Source organism: Microtus oregoni, unplaced genomic scaffold, assembly GCF_018167655.1.
Source record: "Microtus oregoni isolate MIOR12 unplaced genomic scaffold, Mior012 000018F_ref0000195, whole genome shotgun sequence".
Classification (NCBI taxonomy): Eukaryota; Metazoa; Chordata; class Mammalia; order Rodentia; family Cricetidae; genus Microtus; species Microtus oregoni.
In genome coordinates this window covers 39,218,632-39,244,239 of record NW_024543077.1, presented here as the reverse complement: position 1 = coordinate 39,244,239, position 25,608 = coordinate 39,218,632, and the positions used below count along the sequence as shown (strand labels likewise).

At 46.8% G+C, this 25,608-nt stretch overlaps 1 protein-coding gene across 9 annotated transcripts in view; it reads right to left on the bottom strand.

Annotated features, from left to right (window-relative positions):
- Positions 1-4,534: 4,534 nt before the first annotated feature.
- Positions 4,535-25,608, bottom strand: part of LOC121458927 (SPATS2-like protein) — a 156,872-nt gene continuing 135,798 nt past the window's right edge. For 7 of the 9 annotated variants that reach the window (XM_041668331.1, XM_041668339.1, XM_041668334.1 and 4 more), the window contains 5 exons: positions 17,934-17,992; positions 11,620-11,729; positions 9,750-9,852; positions 7,083-7,303; positions 4,535-5,549 (listed from right to left, as the gene is read on the bottom strand). In XM_041668331.1, the coding sequence (XP_041524265.1) occupies positions 5,154-5,549; positions 7,083-7,303; positions 9,750-9,852; positions 11,620-11,729; positions 17,934-17,992 (889 nt within the window). In that variant the 3' untranslated portion in view covers positions 4,535-5,153. The remainder of the gene's footprint in view (positions 5,550-7,082; positions 7,304-9,749; positions 9,853-11,619; positions 11,730-17,933; positions 17,993-25,608) is intronic. The other 2 variants (XM_041668332.1, XM_041668340.1) reach the window with 1 other exon arrangement.

The window sequence follows — 25,608 nt, the reverse complement described above, 5'->3', positions numbered from 1 at the left end:
TTTACCTAATAAGGACTAAGCTCTAGGGCCCCAGCAGTCACTACTGTTTCCTAACCGTAGTTGCTGGGCAATCAGTAGCCTCACGCTCCTGCTGCCATGGTGCCCTCGTCACGATGGTCTGCACCCTCAAATCATGAGCCGGAATAAATCCTTCCCCTCTTAAGTCACCAGTCATAGTAACAGAGAAGCAACTAACAGGGAATATTGGGACCAAAGCGCGGGGCAATTAATGTAATACACCTGATTCTGATTCGTAGGCCTTTGGGGCTTGAGCATGGGAGAAACAGAAGTGTTTAGAGCTGCAGGCTAGAGGAGTTCTAGCATTGTCCTGAGTCTAACTCAAAGTTGAGTTCTCAGGTTAAAAATAGGATGGTTTATTTTACCCCTTGACAAGAACTATGTTTAACAGTTTTCAGTAGCTCTTTGGGCCTTGTTGAGTCACAGTTCTGGGTTTTGTGTGTGTGTTGAAGTTTGCTAACCGCCCCCCCCCCCCCAATAAATAAATTTCCTTTTGAACTGCGTTTTATGGAAGCGTGTGGCGACTTCTCCTGTGAAACATGAACCTAGTGGAAGCGCCCGGAGCTTTTCTGGGCATTGGGAAGGGACAGTCCTCAGATAGAGGGGCCTCTGGAAATGAAGCCTGAAGTACGTTTGAGAAGCCTGTGTGGCGAAGTGGCTGAGAACCACAGTTCTCATCTATAATAGCTAGGTTCAGAAGCCACGCCCCTGCCCATGGGACTGCAGCCGTAGGATTCAACACTGGTGTTGGTCGATCCGCCTTCATGGATGGGAACTGAATCTCAGAAACTACGAATAGACAGTAGTCTTTTTCAGGACTTATAAAGACTTGTTTATGTAAAACAAGAGGGTTGAAAAAAAATAACCCTATGTTTTGTAAGTATAGTATTAAAATTGAGTTCACATTTTCATCTAAATGATCCCAGGGACTTCTCAATTCTTCATACTTGTTTTTCTCAAACATCACAACTACTAAGATGTTCAGTAGTTTCAGGAAAACTCAACTATATTAGTCAGTTAGGGAACAATGATTGATTCTTTTGTTATTTTGTTGTTGTTTTTCTGGGGTTTTTTGTTTTTTGTTTTTTGTTGTTTTTTTTTTTTTTTTTGAGACAGGGTTTCTCTCTAGCTTTGCAGCCTGTCCTGGAACTAGCTCTTGTAGACCAGGCTGGCCTTGAACTCACAGAGATCCACCTGCGTCTTTGTGAGTGCTGGGTTCTTTTGTTATTTTAAAGGTAGCCTTTTTAAAAAAAAATTTTTTAATCAGTACCTTTGCTTCCTGGGGCCATTTGGGTCATGGCCCTTCTGTGCCTGAATTTTAGGGATTTTCTCTCAATGGAGGAGGGGGAAAAACACATGACATTATTTCTTAAGCTGTCACTAGAATGTCTGCTGGAGAAGCAGAGTGTTTACTCTTGTTAGACACACGAGGGCACCACAATCAGCCAGCAACGCTGCCGGCCTTGCATAAAGGGTGGGAGAGAGAATGAGAGAATGCTGTGTCAGGGGCAGTGAGGAATCCAGACATCTTCTGTACAGCTGGGGAACAGCCCAGCCTCCCGGTCCTCACTGCAAATGGGTCTAGGAAACACTGGTCTCTGCTTCTCATGATTAAATCAGCATTGAAACCTAGGCTTAGAAAAATCAGAATTCTCAAGTCTGTTACTTTAACAAAAACTCTTAGCTGGTCACTTTTCCCATCAGCTCCTCTGAGAATGTTTAATTAAAATCCCCGTTCCTGAGGTGAACAGAAGCCCTGCCTGTAACCCGAGCTTTCGGTCGGGACTCCTGTTACTGGTTCCTCCCACTAAACTCAGTCTTTACTGAGGGTGAATTTCTTCGTGGTTAAACGCACTGCGTGCCGGCAGGCAACATTCTCATGGCCACAGAGTGGGACCTGCAGACTCCCCGGTGAAAAGTGTGAATTTGGAATGTAATTGGGCAGCCATCAGGGAGCTTGGATTTCAGAGTCTGGATGGAAGATCTATGTGGTGAACTGTAGGGGAGATTTGAAATTATGCACACATTCTTACCATTAAACAGTTCCGACCTCTATCAGAGACGTGTTAAAGAGAGGGCTCTATTCCTACTTCCCTATGTTAAGTAGAGAAATCAGTGTTCATAAAGCTCATGGCTTTTGAAAAGGCATTTAGCACTCTTTATTGAGAATGGCAGAATTGGGCTGGAGGATGGCTTGGTCGGGGCAGGGTGTGACATTCTAGCACAAAGAGTTGACTGCGACGCTAATAACCCACATACAAAGCTGGGCAGGCACCGGTAGTCTTAGTGCTGGGGAGGCAGCCCCCGGTGGATCCCTGGGACTCACTCCCGAGCACAGAGAGAGTCTGATTAGGGAGCCTCAGGCCAGTGAGAGGAAAACCAAACCAAACTAAGGTGGACATCCGAATGGTGAACAATACCAGAGCTTGTCCTTTGGTGTCCATGTACAAACATGCATCTACACATGAGTGCACACACAGGTACACGCACGCGCACACACACACACACACACACACACATCTGCACACACGCATGCACACACACACATGCACACACACTTAAGAAGTGAAAATGGAAGACTATGACCCAGATCCATCGGATTACACAAATGGTTCTACCAGAGGGGAAGAAATATGCTATGGTACAATGGTCTGTGCCCTGTCACTTGTATTTTAATAAAACGCTGATTGGCCAGAAGCCAGGCAGGAAGTGTAGGTGGGGCGACCAGACAGGAAGTAGAGGGAAGTGACAAGAACAGGAGAATTCTGGGAAGAGGAATGAGGCAGTCTGCAGTGGTGACCCAGCTGCAGAGGAAGCCAGATGAGAATCCCTCGCTGGCAAAGGTACCAAGCCACGTGGCTAACACACACAAGAGGAATGGGTTAATGTAAGATGTAAGAATTAGTTAGTAAGAAGCCTGAGCTAATAGGCCATCCAGTTTATAATTAATGTAGACCTCTGTGTGTTTCTTTGGGGCTGGACGACTAGACTGGGCAGGACAGAAACCTCTGAACACAAACACAGTATTTGTTTCAAAGAACTGATAGTGGCCTAAAATATCTAATTACCACTTTAAAGTGAAGATTGGGAAATGCCCCCATGACAGAGTCCAAGGCAAAAAATCGAGGGGGGGGAGAACTGTCATCAGGTCTGAGCACTTTTCAGCATTCTTTCGTCCTTCCCAGTGACCTGGGCGTGTTTGCTCTGCACTCAGGAATGTGTCTGAGCTTTCTTAACTCCAGGGCAACTTGAGGGAGCAGGGCCAGGAGAAGAGCGGCTGACTCGAACTCTGGAGAGGGCACATTCCTCCCTGGCATGTCCATTTTCCTTCCCTCTCTAAGAATAATCTGCCATCTTTACGGCTGTCAGATAGCGACTGACATTTTTCAGGGGCTTGGCAGGATCTTGCTACACGAAACTTGTGTAAAATCCTCCTGCTTCGTAAGCTATGAATTCAGGGCCTCAGATGGGTTAACAGAGAGTGTGGTCCCAAACATTCATCTTCCTTATTTGAACCAGTTCCTCTTCCTTCCTTCCTGGAATGTGACTTGACATTTTGAATTCCTATTAAATGTCTGGGTACCCTCAGAGACCTTGGAAAGCTCTGGTGAGAGGAAACATCCTCCTGTACTTGGCAAAAGAAGAAACGGATGCCTGTGTGGCTTGAATGCTGGGCTGTTCAGGAGAAGAGAACCAATGAACCTGGAACCAATGAACCGGGAACCAATGAACCCAGAACCAATGAGCCCGGAACCAATGAACCGGGAACCAATGAACCTAGAACCAATGAGCCCGGAACCAATGAACCTGGAACCAATGAACCTGGGCTGCCAGGAAAACAAAAATCTCAACATGGAGTTGAAGCGTTTGCACTTGGAAGTAGCCAGTGAAGGAAACCCCACAGTCCAAAGAGGGGAATTGGGGCTCTTCGGTTTTGGAGATACTCTATGTTCATTCCCCTTTTCTGAGGTCGCAGTAGCTTTACACAGCCAGTGCTTCTGGAGAAGCCCAATGTCAGTGTCAAGGGCTCTGATTGGTTCATGCTAATGTATAGTATAGGCTATACTATACTCATTAGTATAGGCTAATGGGCTTGTTCTGTTAACTCGTTCTCCCCATGGGTGACCAACAACAATCCGGTCTGTAAGTCATGGCATGCCAGGGCTTTGCTGTGACTTCTAACAAGACACTTGCCCCACACAGAAGCCACAGAGAGAGCTCAGCAAGTTAGTCATTATCATTATTCTGAATACAGTGTCAGCATATGGAGGACAGAATTCAGAATTAAGAGAAAGGAGCAGGAATCATGAACAAATTGGACCAAAGGCATGCTTTAATTCTGGACTTTGGTTCATGAACCAATCATCTCCAATGAACTAACAACTATCATCTCTATTGTCAAAGCTATACGGAGGGAAACTTTGTTACAAACATGGTTTCTAATTACCACGTAGCATCCGTGTCTGGGCGTCTAGCACCTATCCGAATAGTAACTGAGGGAATATCACTGCTTCCTAAGAGTTCTTGTTTCAGACAGAGCTTGGCATTAAACCTCTGGTCTTTACCTCTGCTTCAAAAGTGTGTCAAAGAACATTCCACACCAAGGTAGCCATCGATGAAAGAACCAAGCCGGGCGTCAAATGCAGCATATTTTAATTTGTTTCAAATAAAGCAATATATGTTTATATATATATTTATCTATATTTCAGAAAAACACCAGATGTTAAGTTCTACAAAAGCACATGTGTCTTCAGCAGATCACGCTTGTCTGAGCGGGAATTTCTGGTTCCAACATTGAACTCTCTAAAGACAACCAACGGATGGACGCCAAGGCCGCAGCGGCGACACAGGTCAGCTAGCAGAGCCTCCGATCCCCAGCCTCATATTGGTTTCCCTAACAACGAGTAAATACGGCCTGGCTAACGTGAGGAGAAGCGACAACAGGAGCAAGCAAAGCATGGGCACGATGGAGCGAGCTAGAGCAGGGCATCGGGATGAGTAAAAATGACCGAGAGAGAAGGACACAAACACACGGGGTTTGTATATTCTCACCGACTCTCTTTTGGCAGCGAATTGGGTCAGCACCTCGGGCGGGGAACCAAAACCAGGCAAAGCCTGCTCTTTCCTTTCCCGGCTCAGGCCACCAACGTCACAGCTGGGACGGAGAGAACCGTGGCCTCCGTGGAAACCTCTATTCTTGTGGGACAAAGATTGCACTGTGTTACCCTACCCACATTACCCCGGAAAGGCCTGGCCTCTGAGTTGTCTGCAGCATGCTGCCGTCGACGGGGCTTTTCAGAATGCGTTGGGACCTCTGGGGCCTTTGTCCCCGAGGAGGCCTCTTGGTTTTTGGCACCACCTTTGTTTTTGGGACGGAAGCCATTGTGCGGCTGTCTTCTGTGTTCGTGCCGACTGTTGCTCTTCAGTACGGGGTCGGCTTCGTTGCCACCGCCCTGGGACTTGGCAGGACCGTTTAGCCTATTGTGATACTGCGGGTTAAATCTTCGTCTTTGGCTAGAAGGTCCATTCTGCTAAAAAGAGACATGAAGTAAGGGTCTGAAGCCAGCAAACCACAAAGACACTGGTATTGGGGAAACCTACCCCCTAAATCACAGACAAACTTTTTCAAACCACAGTAGTGAAAGACAGTAGGCAAACTGGCCAGGTTGACATAATTCTCAGATCTAGCACTACAGTCTTGTAAATGGAACTGGAAGAAAGTTAATCATCTTCAAAGAGAAGAGGAGGAGGGAGAAGAGGAGGAGGGAGAAGAAGAGGAGGGAGAAGAGGAGGAGGGAGGGGAGGAGGAGGGAGGAAAGGGGGAGGGAGAAGAGAGTGCTGATTCTGGGTATATATCTCCTTGGCTTCACTGACCCCTAACTCTGTAGAAGGGACAGTGATGTGGGACTCATAACAGTTATTCTGGAACACAGGTCCCTTCCTGCCTGCTCTTCCCTGTTGTGCTTAGATATACAAGGGAATTACCACTTAAATTAGCCATCACCTACACGCTAACTTCACCGAGCTGAAGAGGAATCTACATGACAGCAATGGGTTTGGCAGATACTGTGGAGACAGAGACGCACTTAGCCTGTGCGTTTGTACCCTGCTCCCTTAACCAGCCACTACTTTCAAAATCATGAAGTCATTCAGGACCACAGAAACGCCTGGCAGCATCAGCAGCGGGAACTCCTAAAGGCCAAGAGAAGGCGACTCCCCAGGGCACTTGCTAGCAAGCCAGTGGTTTGAAACACAGAGGAAGGGAGCTGCAGAGATCATGAATGCTATCTCTGCAGTAGGCTCAACACCCACGTCACCGAATCTGAATCCCGCTTCTTTTCTACTTTCTAAACTCGGGCTACTAATTCCCTCTCAGAAACAGGAGGAGAGGTGGAAGACTGTTCTTTGAAAAGTTCAGGGTTTTTTTTTGTTTGTTTGTTTGTTTTGTTATTTCGAGACAGCGTTTCTCTGTATAACAGTCCTGGCTGTCTTGCAACTCTCTTTATAGACTAGACTGGCCTTGAACTCACAGAGATCCTCCTGCCTCTGCCTTCCAAGTGCTGGGATTAAAGGCATGCGCCACCACCAGTGAAAAGCTGTATTTTTAGAGGCCATGGAAGACAGGAGTGAACCAAGATAGTCATTTTGAAATGTGTGTCCCTCACTGAAATTCCACGGCAAGACAAGTTTGTCTGACTTTGACCCGTTACTCCAAACCTAAGCAGGAACTTTTTAAAATCATAAATAACAGCAACGGCCACTTTCCCTCTCACTAATGGTTTCAGTGGACTGTCCAGGACCTGGAGATGCTGGCAAGAAGAGCATGAGAGGACCTGTCTCCATTAGGTGAATGAGGCAACATGGTGAAGCTCATAAGGCAGGAGGTGAGGCCAGGCAGCCAGTGCTCTCGAGCTTGAGGGAGCCCGGACAGGACCCCTAGCTCAGTGGCTCAGAGCTGTTAACTTTCTTCCTCTGGAAACGGGCGGTGCCCTTGCTGGCATCATGTACCAGCACCTGCAGAGACCCTGCAGGCAGTGCCACGAGGCCCTCCCGGAGTGGCTTACCTGCTTGTTCGTGGGCATGGTCTGGTGACAGGCATCGGCAGTGCTGGGAAGACCGCTCACCATCTTGGGGTTTGCCACTCTCCCCTCCGAGGGCTTGCTGTGACTGGACGATTTCCGGGCAAAGTTCCCTTGTTTCCCGGAAGCCACGGCGGGAGTGTTCAGCAGAGGCAGCAGGGAGCTGCAGGGGGTTCTTGAGGAATAGTTGTTCTTTGGATGTGTGACTGCAAGGGAGAATGGGTTTGGTGTTAGGGGCTGTGCCAAGAGCACCGCTGCCCAAGGAGCCATTAGAGACTGCCACGGAGGGGAGAAATTGGCAAGAGCTCCAAACAGAGATTCAGGGTCATTCTTTAAGATGTAGTTCGAAAGGACACATTTCTCCTGCGAGACTCCATGAGGAGAGGCATTTGCAGGAACAAAGACACACCTCTGTAACTTAAAGATTCTTCTTTAGGTCAAGAACCAGCACGGATAGCGAGGTAATGACATTGTGTGTTCCCTCTCTGGCTCATGCGTAAGTGAATTAGTTCTTCCATTTATCAGGTTCTGTGTTAGCCCGTGCTGCAGACACGTAAGGATGGAGAGGCTGGCAGAGTCCTGCATTCTGAGAGCATGGGCGTGGATGGACGTTATGCCTCAGAAATTCTGTAGCCCTGGGTCCTGAGTATCCCTGATCATAGGGCAGGCCGGCCAGTCCCCGGCATCTCCTATACTCCACCAGGGCTACCCAGACGAGTCTTTAAGCACAGACCTGCATCATCCCCGGGACAGCGTGCTCGGCAGGCCGATCAGGCAGCTGCTTTCGGGCACACATTCGGGTCAGATAGGTCTGTTCAATGCTTATTATTGTCAGTCCTGTTGTTTCTGAAAGTGGTGGTTTCGGGCAGGGTGATTTCTGTGTGATTATACTGAATCGAGGCCAGAGGGAATCAATTCTAGGATAAAGCCGTGACTTCTCTCACAGCTTTCTGGGATTCAACTGCCAGGCTGGACAGGGAAAGACCTTCTTGTGAATTTTAAAATTGCCACCAATTTTTCAAAGCAATTTTCTCTGTTCCTTTTGTCGGATCAGGACTTAATCCCGGGGTTTGGCAGGAGGATTAGGAGTGGCTAGCAAGGCTCGGCAGAATGTTAGAAGTGGAAAGGACGGGGGATGCAAGCTCCGGCCCCTTCATATTGTAGGTAAGGTGTGATAAATGATTCTGGGCTGTCCAAACACAGCCAGGGGATTTCAGCAGCTCTCGGGCTCACCAGGTTCAGGCGCCTGGGGTCATTATTTCCCGTTTCCACTTCTGGGTCAGTTGCTGCAGCGATGCACACCCTCCACGCAGGATTTTCGTGAGGATTACTGTCACAAACACTTGAGGCTGGCTGTTTTTATGTGGACACTCGTAAATTTGATAAGGGGCGGCTTCTCTCACTAGCTGGCGCCTGGAGGGAAGCCAGTGGAGTGCCCCTCCCCCTCCCCCAGCAGAGCCAGGTGGCACAGATTCACCCAGGATTGGAGCCCAGCTTATTTTCCGATTCAAGGAGAACTCGGGACGTGCAGGTTCCTTCCCCAAGGTCAACCAAACTGCTTGTTTGGAGAAGGGCCAAGAGGGAGGTCCTGCCATCAATATGAAGAAAAAACAAAAAACCCTAAAAAGCACAGCAAGAAAATCAGGTGGCTGGCAAAGATGGCCAACAGGAAGCCGAAGGCATTGTTTTCTGGCGCTCAACGGGAGGTTATTTAAAGGCTACAACTTCAGGACTGGTCACATCAGTTACATAAGTGATCAGCTGAACATGCGGACACGGAAAAAGGTCTAGCATCTACTGTGACGAAAGTAGCTTGTATTACTACACATGTACGTGGTATGTAATCGGTAGACAGGTGACCTGAAAGCAAGGTCACATGCTAGTCAACGCAACTTGGTAATTTTTAGATTGCGCTGATAGACTTTTTTTATTTCGAGGAGGAGAGAAAAAAAGAAATTTCAACGTAGAAAAAGAAGCGCAGTCAAATCTTAGCTTCCTGCTGATTATGGGGGTTGTGGAAGGCTGCCGGTCCTCCTCAGTGACTGTCCTCAAAGCCACCGTTAGCGCTTGTCACTCATCCCCGCCTCCCCTCGTGTGTGGGCCTGAGAACAGGAAAACGCAGCAGCCAATTTAGCTGCACATCAGCCTCTCCAATTAAGGCTTAATAGGGAACAAGACTAAACTAATGGCTGACGCGAAGTCTCTCATTACCTCTGGCTTCACTCAGCAAGGGAACCCAGGCTAAGCAGGGAGCGGGGCCCGAGGGAGTGGGGGCGGGGCCCAGGGAGTGGGGGCGGGGCCGAGGGTTGGGGGCGTGGTGCTCAGGGCTCTCAGGCAGGCTGCAAGCGGGGCAGCAGCCTACCTGGACAAGCTCAGGGGAAGCCTGTGAAAGGTAGCAACCAGCTGACCTGCTCTATTCAGCTTAAATCCTGGGGATCTGCTGACGGGCAGTGGCATCTGAAGAGTCTAAGTTCAAATCCTGACATTTCCAGTGACTAATGTCATGGCCATATACCATTAAAGCTCCTCAGACCTCCGTTTAGCCATGGGGGAGGGGGGCGCGACTGTCCACCTGACCTTTCTGCCATCAACCCCAAACCGCATTAGGCTGACTCACGCGGAATTATTTAGTACGCATGCACAACAACTCACTTTCTCCGCAGATCATGATTTGGGCTTTCAGCTGTTCGATGTCGCAGGAGAAGCGGGCCGCCTTGCCCAGCTCTTCGTCATATTTGCGCTCGCTGACAAAGTGCTGGAGGGAAGAAAAGCGGAGGAGGAGTTCCAAACCGCGGCCAGGACACCCGCGCACCCCCTCACTGTGTTCTTCCTGTGCCCACAGATGGTGGACCTGAGGAGTCTCATTCGTGTCCAGTTGGCCTGAGCCTTGGTTCTGCCTCCGTCACCCTCCACCTTCTTCTGGGAATAAGTTAGGAGACCCGACGTTCCCCACTGCAGCTTAGACAAGAAGAAGCTCTATGTCCAGGCTCATCTATTCAATCCTTTAGCATCCCTCACTAGTGTGGTTTTCCGAGATTCATCCCATCCTGGACCGCCTACCTTGGCCAAGGGCCTGGTACGATATTAACCGTCAAAAGAAAATACGCCGTCCTCCCTGGACACCTCGTCTCTATCTTAATAAGAAACCAAGTCTTCTGCGTCTAGAAAACACAACCTTCCTGACGGAATCTCAAGTGCCGCTGTGGGGGAGTGGGAAAGATTAGCTTTCAATTCATTTAAATTCCACTTGAAATTAAGATCGCGGTGTAGACAGCGCAGTGAGAAACACAGAAACAACTGTGACTCACACCCTCCTTGAGTATCAGGGAGTTTACTAGAGAGGAAAGACATGCCATTCAATCCAAGGGTGAAGTGGCTGGCACTTGGGAGACATAGGAGCGGAAGAAATTATCTCTCGCTGAGTGGCACGCGGAGAGGGTCTTAGAAGAGAGAACACGGGAGCTGGAATACTTTAAAAAATTAAACCGGACGCTGACTGAATGACTTCTTAAGAAATAACCTCATTTTCGCCTGATCACGTTATCCTGAAGTCAGTATTCTTATTACCTCTATGTTACAGATGAGGGGGCCGGACTCTAAGAACCTAAGACAATATGTAATTTACCCAAGCCACAGAAGTAGAAAATTTGGGAGCTATCCTGTTTCACGCCAAAGCCTGTGCTATCAACCATGTAATGAAAAGTGGGATTCTGATAGGCAGAAATGAAACCTGAGAGAAAATTGATTTCAATTGACTAGGAAGCTGCGATCCCACACTCTTCGCTTGAAGTTCTAACAAGCTGGAATTTTCAGAGGAAATAGGCGCTGCGGTATTTACTGAGTCCTGTACTGTATTGGATTCTGAGGCGGGGGGATGGCTTGTACTAAGGGAGTACAAGCTAGGTCTGTTTGGGAATTGAACTCTGGACCTGGAGCAGAGAAGCTGGAAGAAGACAGGAGGCCCTTGCAATTGGCTGGGTAGGAGGAAGCAAGAGCCAAGGGGGAGGTGAGAAGGGAAATACCTCCAGGGTTCTTGACGCCCAATCCCCTGCTCCCTTCCATATTTAACCAGGATGGAGGGGATGCATCAAATGCCACCTGACCCTTTCTGCTCTTGCCACGTAGCTTTCTCCTGCGACAGACAGACTGTTCTAACGCCAGCAGCCGCTCTATGCTGAAAGGACCCTGGGTTTCTAGATGCCAGGCGGAAGCTGGGTGCAGACACACTGTGTGTTTAATAACTGGGTGTTCGTCACCTTCCTACTTCGTTATGAGCATTTCTTGCCTTCCTGGTGACCACCTCCCCTCTGACCACTTTACCCCGTGCTGTTTACAAGAACCATCTCAGTGGGTCTATAAACTTAAGGATAGCGATTGTTTCTTCACCTTCTGTAGTCTGTGTTCCGACCCCATGGGAGGGCGCGGGGTATATATGGTCTGAGTAGCCAGCTATTGATACAAACCACACACAGCGGGATCAGAGCGCCAGCTCGGCATTCTGCTGGAGTTTCACAGAACTGACCTTAATCTCCGCTCTGAGTTCGGCCAGCTGCATCTCCGCCATCTGACTGGCTAGGTCGGTCAGTCTCTTCAGCTCTTCCGCTTTCTTCTGACGGGCAGTCAGGATCTCCACTGCCAAAGGAGAAGGAACGACATGTCAGGACAGGGACTTAAACACATTAAATGGCAGGGTTACTTGGAGTCGGTTCTCTCCCAACAGGCAGGTCGCCGTGCAGGGCCATGACCGAGTTGCTCATCAAGGGGGCGTGGCTCTTCATGTTCATCACCAACAACACATTTCCTGGTGTCCTCATCTGCCAATCCCCTAAGAAAACCCAGTCCCCTGAGTTACCGCTGTCCCCTCACACTGCTTTCCTTCATTTTCTACCCTGGTCTCTGAACTCACTTTCTTAATTCAGAGGCTTCAATGTGTTGTTCAGAACCAGCTCTGAAAAAAAAGATGTTAAAATCCTACGGAATGAGATTATGAAAACAGAAGGCCACTCCGTATACCCATTTTCCTGTAGGTGCTATTAGACTCTCTAAATCTTACCACATACAGACTCAGGTGGAGATCAGTGGCAGAGCTCTTAAGTAGCACACAAAAGGCCCTGGATTCGATCCCTAGTCTGGAATATTTCAACACAAAGTCACTTGGGGTAATGAGTTGCAAGACTGGAATATGACATCCAGGATTTACTCTATTAGCTTTTGATGAGCTAAAAAACAAAACAAAACAAAACAAAACAAAAAAAACCCTGCCTCTGCCTCTGATGTTCTGACACACACTTCTGTTTTACAAAAGAAGAAGTTCCAGGCTAGAGTATCTCGGGTCTTTGAAGCGTCTCTGGTAGAAAAAATTTCGAGGCCAGTCAAGCTACCATGACGTGGATGTGTGTGTGTGTGTGTTCCTTAGCATCTACACCTGTAGAGATGACAGTCAAGAATTCCCTGGTCCCTTACTTCCTCTTCTCTGACACGTGAACTCAGGTTTCGGAGAGATGCAGAAACCCAGGTTAACTTGTATGTGTTTCCCCGAGAGACTACAGTGCACCAAAGCCATAAATAAGACGTCTGAACTCTCCGTACACAGACTTCGGGCTCTCTCGTTCATCATACACGCATTTCCCGCATTTCTCTTGGCCAGTCACACTGAGCCCTAAGAAACAACAACCCATGTGAGATTACACGCACGTTGAACTCTGCTCCATCCTTGCTGTGAAAGGGCAAACTGCCCTGTCAGATTGCATCCTCAGTACAGAGCCAACAAGGGATCTTCTTGATTTTGAGTTTTGATGTATGACCTCATTGTGTAGGTCAGCTGGCTTCGATGGTGCATCCCTCCCGTCTCAGCCTCCATGGCTGGGATTTCAAGCCTGTGATTTCTGATTCTAAGAGACCTTAATAAATACAGCATCAAACAAGTCGCTTAAAAAAAATCAAAGCAAGCAATCAAACAAACAAAAATAAAGACAGCTGCACACAGTCAAAGGTTAAGATTCCTGCACACCGAAGCCATTCTTCAGACAGATGTTATGTTTACGTCAATATCCATGTTGAGATGCCAATAAAATAACCCTCAACGTAAGGCTCAATCATCTTCCAATTACACTAACCATTCTTTGGGTATTTACCTGACTGCCCCTGCCTAGCAGAGAGCTGGGCAGACTGACCTATACCTATTGGTCTCAGGATTCAGAAAAATCTACAAAACCATGTCTGGATAACTTTAGTGACTAATATGTACCTGGATGCCGACGGTGTCGTACTGAAAGATGTCTTAGGGTATCTAGTTGTGCCAGAGACCACGGCATTGCAACCTGCTATTACTTTTAGCCAGAGAACACGTTTGGTTGATCTATACATTAGCTTTGCAACAAACTGAGTGTCCACATTTAGAAAGTAGGAAATACCATTTGAAAGAGATTTCTAGAGGTCCTTAGAATAATGGAATGTGGGCTAGGGGCGTGGCTCACTTGGCGGACTCACCCCATAATGAGGCTCGGTGCTAGGGGTCCGCAATCCCACCACCTGGGTGGGAGAGGCAGAAGCATCAGAAGCTCACGGTCATCTTTGCTACACAGTGAGATGAGATCAGCCTGGGATATGTGAAGCCCCTGTTTTTAAAACTGTGATTTCCAGCCACCCTTGCTCAGCATCCCAAGGGACAACTGAATGAAAGCGTGGTACCCAGTGTGCACCGTTCCCAAGGACCCTCTGACAGCATTTACGTTACCTGCCTGAGAGTGTAGAGGAAGACATTCAATGTTCACCTCTAACCTCCACATGGATGCACACAAACACGTATGGACACTCACTCACGTGCCACATATATGAACCAGTATGTCCCGCCCATAGTAGTGACGCCATACTAGTATAAAAAAAGTTTTTAAGATCCATGGCTTTGATTACTTGCTTTACTTGTCATTATAATTCAACATACAAATGGGACTAAAGTCTGCAGCATGAGGAATGATTATTGGGTAAGCATAGGAAATGCTATGCTCCCTTCTTGCAAAGTGCGATTAAAAAAATATATATATATAAATTCCGAAGGCTGAGATTTGAAAGGCAATGAGTAAAAGGGATGGGCAGACAACAGTGACGGCGCGGTGAAGCCGATCTCACTTTTCTCAATGGATCATTTGGGAGGCTGGTGCCAATTAGAGGTCATTGTTCTTTTTGATTGTGCAGAAGTTGGGCATTCACTTGAGACGGGAGCCTCTGTAAAAATAGATATAAATGGGCCCTAAACTGGGGATGCAGGTGCAAGATCGCCAATAAGTTCTGAGTTTAAACTCATGCAAATCGTGACGATGAAGACCGCGTATCAGCAAATGCCAGGGTACAGTCTCATTAACATCTCAAAGCCTTTCTTTATGAAAAAGCCTGAAAAGTTAAAATCCAGCGCCCGTGTTCTTCAGGGGCTCACATTTTCACCATCAGCAATGCCCATGACAAAAACAAAAAGCAACGACAAAACCAGATCAGACCTTAAGAACGGGTACCCATAATTTAAAATCGAGTAACACGTATGTTTCGAAAGCACCACGCTTTCAGAGATCTGTAGAGGGAGACAGTTCCGTGCAGCTTGGGTCCCCTCTACATGCAAGACGATGTATGCAGCTTTGTAAACGGAATCTGGCATGCTAAAATCCATTTTCTCAACTGGATTTGCAAATCCCTTCAGATTCTTAGACCACACTGGAAGCGTGGCTCATATTGCTTGAACCATGTACAGCCTAAGGCTTCTCCAATAATACTCAACAGTGCAAGGCTTTGTGCTCAGACCTGTGGGGCCAGGTGTGGACTGCTAGCGCTTCTTCAAGCGTAGAGACTCTTTGAACTCCTTCGTATTCCGTAACGGTTCTTGAGAATTTGCTGTTTTGCTTCATAGTGAGCTCTTGTTTTACAAAGTCATGTTTTCTTCCCAAATCGCCAGAAAACCTGTCAAGAGTATGTCTGTGTGACCTTCAGTTCCCTGGGGAGGCAGACAAAGTCTGAAGGCCTGGTATGCATGCTGACTTGTTCATCTGTAAAATGTAACAATCCTTCACTCCCTTCAGGGTCGCTGTGTAGTTAAACAGCAACATTTGCAACTCGCTGAAACACACACACACACACACACACACACACACACACACACACCATGCTAACGTAGTAACCAAGTGAGATACATTCATCTAAAATATACTCTGAGAATAATTACATTAGTGTTTGCTAATATGGATATTGCCATCTGTAGACACGGATGCTGATTGTAACTGTGATGGTTAGTTAGTCTTGGTCGTCAACTTGAATACATTTGGAATCAACTAGAACCTAACTAATCAGCTGGGCATGCCTGTGAAGGGACGTCTTGATTGGATTACCTGAGGTGTGAAAACCCACCCTAAGTATGGGCCACTCCTTCTGATGGTAATCCACCAAAAAAAAAAAAAAATAAATAAATAAAAATAAAAATGGAAGAAGCAAATGTTTGATTTTTTTTTTCCTGCTTGCCTTCACTTTTGCTGGCAAGTTCATCTATTCTGCTGCTGAAGCCTTCCTTCACGAGAATTAGAATCTAGTTCTTCACCATGGAAGGCTAGGTAAGACACTGAGCCTCAGGACTGAACAAGTACTGAATTCTAGGCCAGAATTTACAGAAGTAGCAGGCCCACCACACACAAGCACAGAGTGGGGGGTGCGGAGCCCCTAATCCGGGCAGAGACTACACAAAGGCACCCGAGGTTTTAAAAACAACTCTGACTTTGGGTCCAGTCCCAGCTCTTCCAGACATCTCCAAACCTTTTCAACTGTTTGTTCACAAAACAGAGACATTATAAAAGGGGGTTTAACCCAAGCTTTGGAGCCAAGGAAAAGCCCTGTGACATACCTGTCCAAATGACTGGACCCTGTAGTCACAGGATGGCCCATCTGGCAAAGAGCTGTGGCAACTACTACTAGTCTAATTAGACACACACACACACACACACACACACACACACACGTTAACAAGTTAACTCTGGGCTAAGATACCTCTCAGCACTCCATACCACGGTGGCCCTCCTCCAGGGAACACCAGAATGCGGCTGGCTATTTAATTCCTGTGTAACCCAGCACCAGGTCCTACTCCTGGAATCACCCTCTTACAGTCTGAAGTTGGCAGGTGATGGCATTTTTGGCAGTGTTTGTAAACAGAACGGGGGTATTTTTTTTTTAAATTCATTTGGTGCATCTCTTTACTTGAATTATTACTCTTGTACAAGTTGCTTCAAAGCTTGGGGGATCTTCTGCTTGTTTGGTTTATCAGTGCAATGGAAGGTTCTGATAAATGCTTGAAGAGAGAGACAGGTAATATAAACACACGCATACGCCCCTTTACAAATATTTAGGCAGCCCTGAGTGGCGCAAATTTTGTCGTTTGTTTTGTTTTTCATTTTATGAAAGTTCCTCATTGGCTCCAGGTTCCTCCAAACTCACTATGTTGATCTTCTGGCTTCCACTTCCTGACGGCTGAGATTACAGGCATGCATCACCAAGTCTGGTTTAGGTCACGTGGGGAATCAAACCCAGGTCTTCAGCATGCCGGACAAGTGCTCTCTCAAATTGAGCTACATCCTTAGGCTAAACAGGAGCAATTTAAGGGAAAATCAATAACTTGAGTTATTTGAACTTAAAAGAGAATGAGTGTCTCAGTTAGGGTTTTCTATTGCTGGGAAGAGGCACCTTGACAAAGGCAACTCTGATAAGGAGAACATTTAATTGGGGCAGCTCACTTACACCTTTAGAAGTTTAGTCTATCATCATCATGACAGGGAACATGGCTGCGTGCAGGCAGACGTGGTGATGGAGCTGAGAGTCCTACATCTTGCCGGCAACAGAAAGATGACGGACTGTCACACTGAGGGAAGCTTGAGCAAAAGAAACCTCCAGGCCTGCCCCCACAGTGACATACTTCCTCCAACAAGGCTACACCTCCAAATAGTGCCACTCCCTTTGGGGACCATTTTCTTTTAAACCACCCCAATGAGTCAAAACTACTCTGAATGACATAGTGAGATTGTAAGTTGTATAGACTTCAAAACGACTGTCTTTAGATTTAATGCCTGCTGCTTTCATATCAATGCCAGGGCTGAGGAGATGACCCAGGCAGTAGAGTGTTCATTGTTCAATCTGGAGGACCTGAGTTCACTTCCCCAGGACGCACATGAAGAAGGTAGGACAGGAGCACTCATCTGCAATTTCAGCCCTGGGGTGGGGATGGGGGGTGGCAGAGGCAGGTGAATCGCTAGAGCCTACCAGCTGTCTAGCCAAACCGATGAACTTCAGGTTGTGACACCCTCTTTCTCAAAAGATATGGTGGCATGTGATACAAAACTCGAGTTGATGTCTGGCCTTCACACCCAGGTGTGTGCACACCCTCCATGAAGTCACACGCACACGTTTACAAGCCCCACCCAAACACATGTTGCACACATCTACATAGATGTGATATTAGATTCATTGTCCTTTTAAATTTAAGTTTAGTTTCTGTGTGTATACGAAAGTCCTCTTGAGTTAAAACAAACAAACAAACAAACCAGTAGACACCTCTTACTTACTCAGGGAACACCCTGCACAGATAGCTCAGAGGAATGGACAGCAGCTCTATCCTTTTGCCAGACGGTGTAGCAGAAATACAGAGACACAGAGACGAGTGACCTGCCTGGCATTCCGGAGCTCACCCACCAGAATTTCAGTGTGAATTGTAGGGTCTTTTCCCCAACCCAGAATTACTGCTGTCAAACTGTGTGATGGATCGCTTTGGGTTGGGGGGGGGGCATCTTGTCATACAGCCACATGCCTACTTACTGGCTTCCTCTTTGACTTTATCCATTTCCGCCATCAGTGAGACTTCTTTGTCAATGATGCTGGGGAAAAACAGAAACAAAAGGGACAGAAACTTAGGAACTTTACCAGGCGATGGGAACACACAAAGGAGGATTGTCATTAGGCAAAATTACCCCAAATATTTTGTATGACATTGCCAGGAGGACACCCTGTCTCTAAAACAAGCACATGGAAGAGATGTCCCCGACGATAACACAGTGACATCTGCTGATTAAATCACTGTCAACACATCTGAAAAGAAAAGGCCTTTCTGACTTCCAGAACTGCATGACTTTGCATTTAATTCTGGCTATATTTTTCCCTTACACACTCTAAAGTTTCCAAACAATAAGTACTGAAAAGCTGGTACTTAGGCCGTCAAGGGCAGTTCCCAAATGATTCTGAGTTCTTGTTTCTGAGATCCTAGCTTAGGGGGAGGGAGGTGAACCCAGCTCTGATGGTTCTAGGACTCGGACACACCTGTTCCAGGGTGCTGCTCCTGACAGCTCTGTAATACAAGCACACACTCTCCCACCCTCCTAGCATGGCGAGGTTCTGGTGAACTCATTCTAATATAGTTTATTAATTAAAGCAATTATTCAAGTTTATTTCTCCCATCTCAGCTCCTAATTTCCCAGCTCCACTCCCCAAAGCAGTAACACATCATAAATCCCTTCTATATCTCTTCTCAGATTTGTCTTTAAATCATAGATATGACCTGTGCTTTTAATTTTTATTTGATCACAAATTATCTATCACCTATCTGTGTATTTATCTATGTATCTATCATTTATCTATGTATCTATCTATCACCTATCTATCTATCTATCTATCTATCTATCTATCTACTGTCTGTCATCTACCCATCTGCACACGCACACATGCACATATCTGAAATTTAAGGACTTGCTGAAATCACAACCACATTACTTTATCACCTAAAACATTAATAATAGTTTAATGCCTCAGGTAGCTACCCTTCAGGTTTCTACAGCTGTTCTCGAATTCTTCAGTAGTTTGTTTAAACCAAGATCTAAAGTAGACTTGTTATCGTAACAGGATGACTCTCTTCAGTGTGCTTTAACTGACCAGTTCTCTCTCATCCGCTTTCTCATTTCCTCTGCAATTTATCTGAAAAAACCAAGTTGTCCTCAAGGGATACCCAAAGTTTGAATTTTGCTAATTATTTCTCGATGGCTTTATTAAACCCATTCTTTTTATATTTCCTGTAAAATTATTAGATGTAGAAATTTGTTTAGATTCAGGATTGACTTTTTCAGACATGGAAGACTTTATAAATGTATTGTATCTTTGTGTATGTGCAGACAGAATTATACACTTAAAATATTTCTCCAGAAGACAGTTCCGACCTGATTTTCATCACCTAATAAAGACATTGCACTGAATACAAGACGTTCTTCTTTTTGTTATTAACAGCCATCAGCATCATTGTCAAGATCAACACAGTTTGTAGGGAATTCTGATTTGTCTGAATCTTTCTTTCATTTATTTCCTGAACTCTTTCTGTAAAGATAAACTTCACAGGCTTGGGTTCAGCTCAGTGTTAGAGTGCCTGGCTAGCATGTTCAGATCTGGGTTTAATCCCCATGGTCTCTGTCTCCCAAAGAGACACAAACACAGACACAGAGGTGGGTAGAGAGGTGATCAATTGTTTCGTTACCATTAAATATCCTTTGTATAGGTAAGGGAGTTGTTTGATTTTCTTTTTGTAAATTGGTTTTCAAGCTAGCTAGTTTTTTTTATCATCCTCCAAAGGGGTCAGTGAGTTTTTATTCTTGTTTATATACTTTAATTATGAATTCATATAGTATGTGTTCCAATGCATTGCAGTTATTATTAGTTTAGATTGTTCAATCACCTGTACCTTCAACATTTACAGCTCTGACAACTTCCTTCTTGGTTGTTTGCAAAACTGGGCAAGGCAAGGAGTGGTCTGTGAACATTTCTAACCATTTGGAACTCTGAACGAGGTGTTATAACCCAGACGTGGCAAATGATGCGTGTCTGCTCAGCTCTTCACAACCAGGAAGTCACAGTGGAAAGGGACATGTGCTGTGACAGGCACATTCTTCAAGACCAGCCTCTGAGACTCATCCCTCAACCACAGACAGCATCAGGAGACCCCATGAATCACACGGCTTAAGGTCACGGGGTTTGAGCACTTTCGTGTAACCAGTCTTCTGTATGGTCTTTATTGATGAAACATAGATATGACGATAGCCTCTTAAATATGGGAAATCCGCAACACTGACAGGTTAAATGGGGAGAAGGAAGTCTTTACCCCATCCCTGCCCCCAAACAACTCAGCTCCTCTCTCTAAAATTCTTCATCCTTCCAAGAGTCTTCTCTTTCTTTTAAGTACAAATCGGCATATACTGAACAATGTGTCAGACTGTGTCAACACACCTGGGCTTCCAGTGATTACCAAGTAGATGTAATTTCTCTTGTCGAATCTACAAAGGCCGCCATAAGAGACACAAGTGTGGTTTTGGTTTGTGGCGCTTGTTTTAGTTAACATTTTTATAACTCTCTTACAGTGGGTACTTCCGGTTTAGTTTAGGGGAACCAGGGTTAGCAAATAAGCTGTTACAGAGATCAGGTGAAACTGGAGTCAGGAGCTCAAACGACAAATTAACTACTCTGACTGGGAATATGTTTTGAGCTTTGATTCTCTACAGAAAGGTAGGAGAGAAGATTCAGCGAGAAGGCGGAGAGCCAGTTGCAACCCCAGCAGTGGGGTAAAAAAGACCCTCCCAGAGCCAGGCCATTTTGGGTGCCATCTTAAGTGGTTGCTGTGGCCTTGCACAGTGGCAATGGGGGTGCCTGTATCACCTTAGACTTGGTGTGGATAGCTGAAGTGAGCATGGATGCACGTACACACACACACACACACACACACACACACACACACACACGCTGTGGACGTGACTGGGCTTCACACCTGGATTTTAGGGAGAACAGATGGAAGGAGGTGGAGTCTGAAGGCACAGCAACGTAAACCCACTCACACCCTCAAAACTCACACATATCTTGAAATAGGCTTTCGATTTCTGCAGAACCTAGAAATGTTGGTCAGAAAAAGCTCAAGGGCTGGGCAACCTCAGTAGACCGCTGGGTTGACAGAATGACCGAGTCACGTAAGACGGGCCTGTGACTCGTGCTACATGCTCTTCCCAAGTAGAGCGACGCAGAGGTATGTAGGGTCTAGATGTCATTTAGAGATACGGTGCAAAGAGAAAGAGAGAGAGAGAGAGAGAGAGAGAGAGAGAGAGAACTGGGAAGAACCACAAAACATGAAATCATTCAGTCAATACTTGCTAAAGAGTTGCCATGGGCAATCAAGGGTTTTGAAGTTGGGAGCACAGCCACAGAAACAAAGAAAGTGGGGGGAGAAGGAAGTGGGAGAGAGCTAAGATTTCTTCTATCATCGCAGAATCTACATTCTTTCTGCAGGACTCACCAAGAGGGTAAGCTGGAGAGAAGAACGCGATGACGGTCAGAAGGAAGACCTAGCAGACATCTAAAGAGAGCTGAGGGCTTTGAAGCAGACCTAGGAAATATGTGAAGGGAAATCCATCCATCCATCCGACAAGGTTGGCCTGGCCTCAGGGGGCTGAGAGTTGGGAGAGGCTCAGACAATCTTAGGAGGCCGGCAGTCTCCACAAAGCTACCTGCCCGCACTACCCCAGTTCCTCTGCAAAGAAGGGAGTCCAGGAGCTATGAAGCCTGCAAACTGTGTGTGTTCAGACCCCAGGAGGTGTGTTGGGTAGGGAGCATGTCGTGGGGAAGAGGCTTTGCTAGGTTTGTTACCAGCATGTCCACGATCATACTGAGTTTTTGTTGGTAGGATTTGCTAGTATATTATTGTGCTCAGAGAGCTGACAAGATGGGCATCGGTGGTATAATACATAGCCCCAGGAGGGACACATATTAAACAAAGCCAGATAGTCGCACAGTGGTTGGTTTAGACCTTCTCGGCTGGCAACTGGAGGGATGGAGGCTTACACAATAAACTCGTAATCTGTTTAATGCGTGCACTCGGGGATGTAGAAAAGTCCGTGAAGTTGGCATCAAACCAGGCATCTATTCCTCCCTGTGTGTTTCAGCACTGCTCTCTGTTAGACTGTTTTCAAAACTCATGCAGAAAGGCAAGCCCAAGATTTTAGCTCCGATCTGACACCAAGCTCAGGACGCTGTGTAAGGAGGGTCCGTTTGACCAACCCCCAAGGATCTCATCACACTGGATCTGCGGTCCCTGGGTTTTGCTTCCAAGGCATTAGGCTTGGGAAAGGGAAATGGATGTGGCAGATGGATTAGTAGAGGCTGGGCTGTCCCTTGTAAGCTGTCAGACAGTAAGGAGCCAGCAACACATCATCCTGAGCCCCAGACGAAGAGCAGGTCAAGAAGAAATGGCCACGTCTAAAACCTTTCAAAGCCTGGGTTTCCCAGTCGGCCTCGAGAGTGATTTAATCAGGACCATTTGCATGACTCAGTCTTCTCAGAAGGACAAGGTCAGGCAGCAGGTTGAACAGGGACTGAGGGCCTCTTGGCGGAACTCTGGCACAGAGTCATCAGAAGGGAATGATGGGAGGTCCCCTCGGAGAGGACTGGCATCGGCACACACCACAGGTATGCTGGCACCCATGCTTTGGAGGTTCTCCTCTGCAGGTAGACATCAGCTTGTAGCTGCTTCAAGGCGACTTAGCCGGTACTGAGTGTGAATTGCCTCTGCCAGGCCCATCAGCTGCTGGGCCAGTGCCATCCGGGACTGAAGCCTCCCAACACCCCAAGTGGCAGGAACCCTGCTCAGTCTCCACCACAGAGCCTTGCTGGCACTCTGCGTCCAAGACGATGTCCCGCTTCCTCCCCAAACGCCTCTCTTCAGCTAATGAACTCTCTTCAAATCTTTGCTTAACTGTCAGTGCCTCAAAAAACCCCTCGTTGAGGTTTTAAAACCTTACCTGTGTGCTCTTACTGTGTTATGGATTGTTCACTAATGGCTGAACTATAAAGGAAGACAGCACGCCCATATTTCTGTGGCATAGCAACAATGTAGCTCCTTAGTGGGTCTACTATAGTGCTTGCATATAAATTGCTTCTCGGTAAAAATACATACGCTTTTGGTAGGTCTACTATAGTGCTTGCATATAAATCGCATCTAGGTAAAAATACATACGCTTTTGGACATGGACTGTCTCCCATCACTTAAGATATAAGCCGAGGAATAAAACTGTAATGATATTCACCAAACAGAGAATGAGCACAAGGAGTTGGTGGCACTGTTGCCTGAAATGCCTGCTTTTCCATTTATCCAAGGGCCTAAGGATGGAGTGGTCTTGCTTTCCAGTAGTGATGCCCGGTACTTGACAGAAACACGTAACTCTTTAATTGTCTTAGACTTAAGATATATCCGGCGTGTTCTCCATCCATCCAGCAGAATGACCATAAACCCCACGCCAAACTCACACATTTCAGACGCACCTTTCCACCCTTCCAAACACATCTTCTCCTTTTATCTCAACCACTTGGATAATAAAATTTTATCCTGTGGCCATAAAAAAGCCTTTATTACCAAGGCAATAAGGTCTAAGGAGGAGATTACCATGGCAAAAACTTTATAATTTATTATGTAGTTAATCACAAAGATAAAGTGTCATTTCATAAAAACGTTCCCACTGTCTGCATTCTTCCTATAGGGAACTGATACCCATGGTAAAAAGGAAGCAGAGGGCTGTTTGTGATTTTTCTGCTCTGTGGAAGACTCCCCTTTAATTCTCGAGACCGAGACACTGGATGAGAAAAACAGCTTCTTCTGGGAGACTGGATGAGACACACAGACTGTGTTCTTATATTTTTGGTTGTGAGCCTAGCCTTTAACGGCTGAGCCATCTCTCCAGCCCCAGACCTGTGTTCTTAAAGAATAAAGATGCTACAGAAGGAAACACTCACGGGACGACGGCGGTCGTGGGCCTGCCTGGTCAACACTAGCCCCAGAGCTGGGGAATTTACTTTGTTCTACACCAGTCTGAGTACTGAAGGGAGGAGTCTGTGCTGCCCAACATCTTGGGGGGGGTGTCTTCGTCCCTCGGAGGAGGGGCTTGTGCCCACCAGGGAAGAGCAGAACTTCCTCTACATGTGAGTCCTCATGCCCTGGTCCCATGGGCCGCATTTCCGTTCCAACTCAAATATTCCAACCGTTCTTGAAACCAGAGCGAAACAAGTCAGAGACTTCAGCTCGGCCACTTCTTAATGATTTCAGCTGTCAACGGGGCTGCTTCCTGGGTTCGAGGAATACAAAAGCAGCAAGACCATGTGTGGTTCTGTATCCCTAGGCTGGGGGTGTGGGGTAGCAGCTCTAGCTGCAAGTGATGCCCCATCTTCCAAGCTGCCGACCCCAATTCCGTTCTTCCCATTAAGAATCCTGCCACCCCGTCCCCTCTCCTCCACCCTGTGCTGACTGCAGAAGCCATCCCTCACTCTTCCCTTCCCACACCATTCTGTCCCCAGAAGTCTACCCCAATAGAGAAATAGCTCCCCTACCCGCTTCCACTGTAGCGGGTTTAACCCTGACCTCATTAAAGAGTAATGGGTTGCCTGTGTTTAGATATTAGTTGCATTGCTGGGATTCCTGGACTGCCATCCTCTATATTTCATTTGGATTTTTACAACGACTTGGATTCTGTTCATAACTGGAAAGGAAGGATATTTTCCCTTGAACAGAACAAAGGTGACAAGTGGCTCTTTCTAAAGATTTAAAACCCACACAGGACATGCCCATTTAAAAACAACAAAAAAAAAACCCCAAAAAAACAAAAAGGAGGGTAAAGCCAACTATTTCAAAATAAAACTTAAGACATAAATCTTTCTTCGCCTCGTGCACAAAACAGAGCCAACCATTCTCAGCTCCCTGCCATCTCTTCTTCCACAAACATTCTTGGGAAGCCAACCGCGGCGGGGGATTATCTCTTATCTCTGTGGACGCCCTCATGGATGTTCAGCGCGAGTGACTGGGACTGGAGAGCGTGAGAGACAGCTGTGGTTTGGAAGAACCGTCATACCTAACAAGCCAGTCCCGGCCTTTACTGTCCCTGGCTATCTGGCAGGCTTTACAGTTCTGTTGGCTCTTGATGGAGAGGGGAGGAAGGGAAAATGCGTACAGGGACCCACCCTCCAGTCAAACAAGTCACTGTTATCTCAGTAACACCCCGCTCTACGTAGCTCCACACTGGGAAGGCAAAGAAATATCAAACTCTCAAAAGTAGCTCTCTTGCATACAGGTGAATGGTGACGGATTTTCTGATTTGAGAGGCACGTGTTCGCAATTCATCAATGAACTGGCCGGGAGAATTTAGTCCTCCCGGGTATACTGTGTTCTTTCACGCTTCTGCTTCCTTCTGTTTCCTTCTTTATCTGGAAAAATCTCTACCTTCAAGATTCAAGGGCCACCTTCTTGATGAGCCCTTTCCTAAACAGCCAATCAGGACTTATTTCCTCTTGCTTCTCCACACCCCTCCCCCCCCCCCCCCCACTGCACCCCGTGCTGTAGAGGATTCAGTGTATCTGTCTGCACCCCCCCCCCCCCCCCCAGCCCCACGGCTTTGTCGGGAGAGAAACCGTTCTATCCTTCAGTATTTGT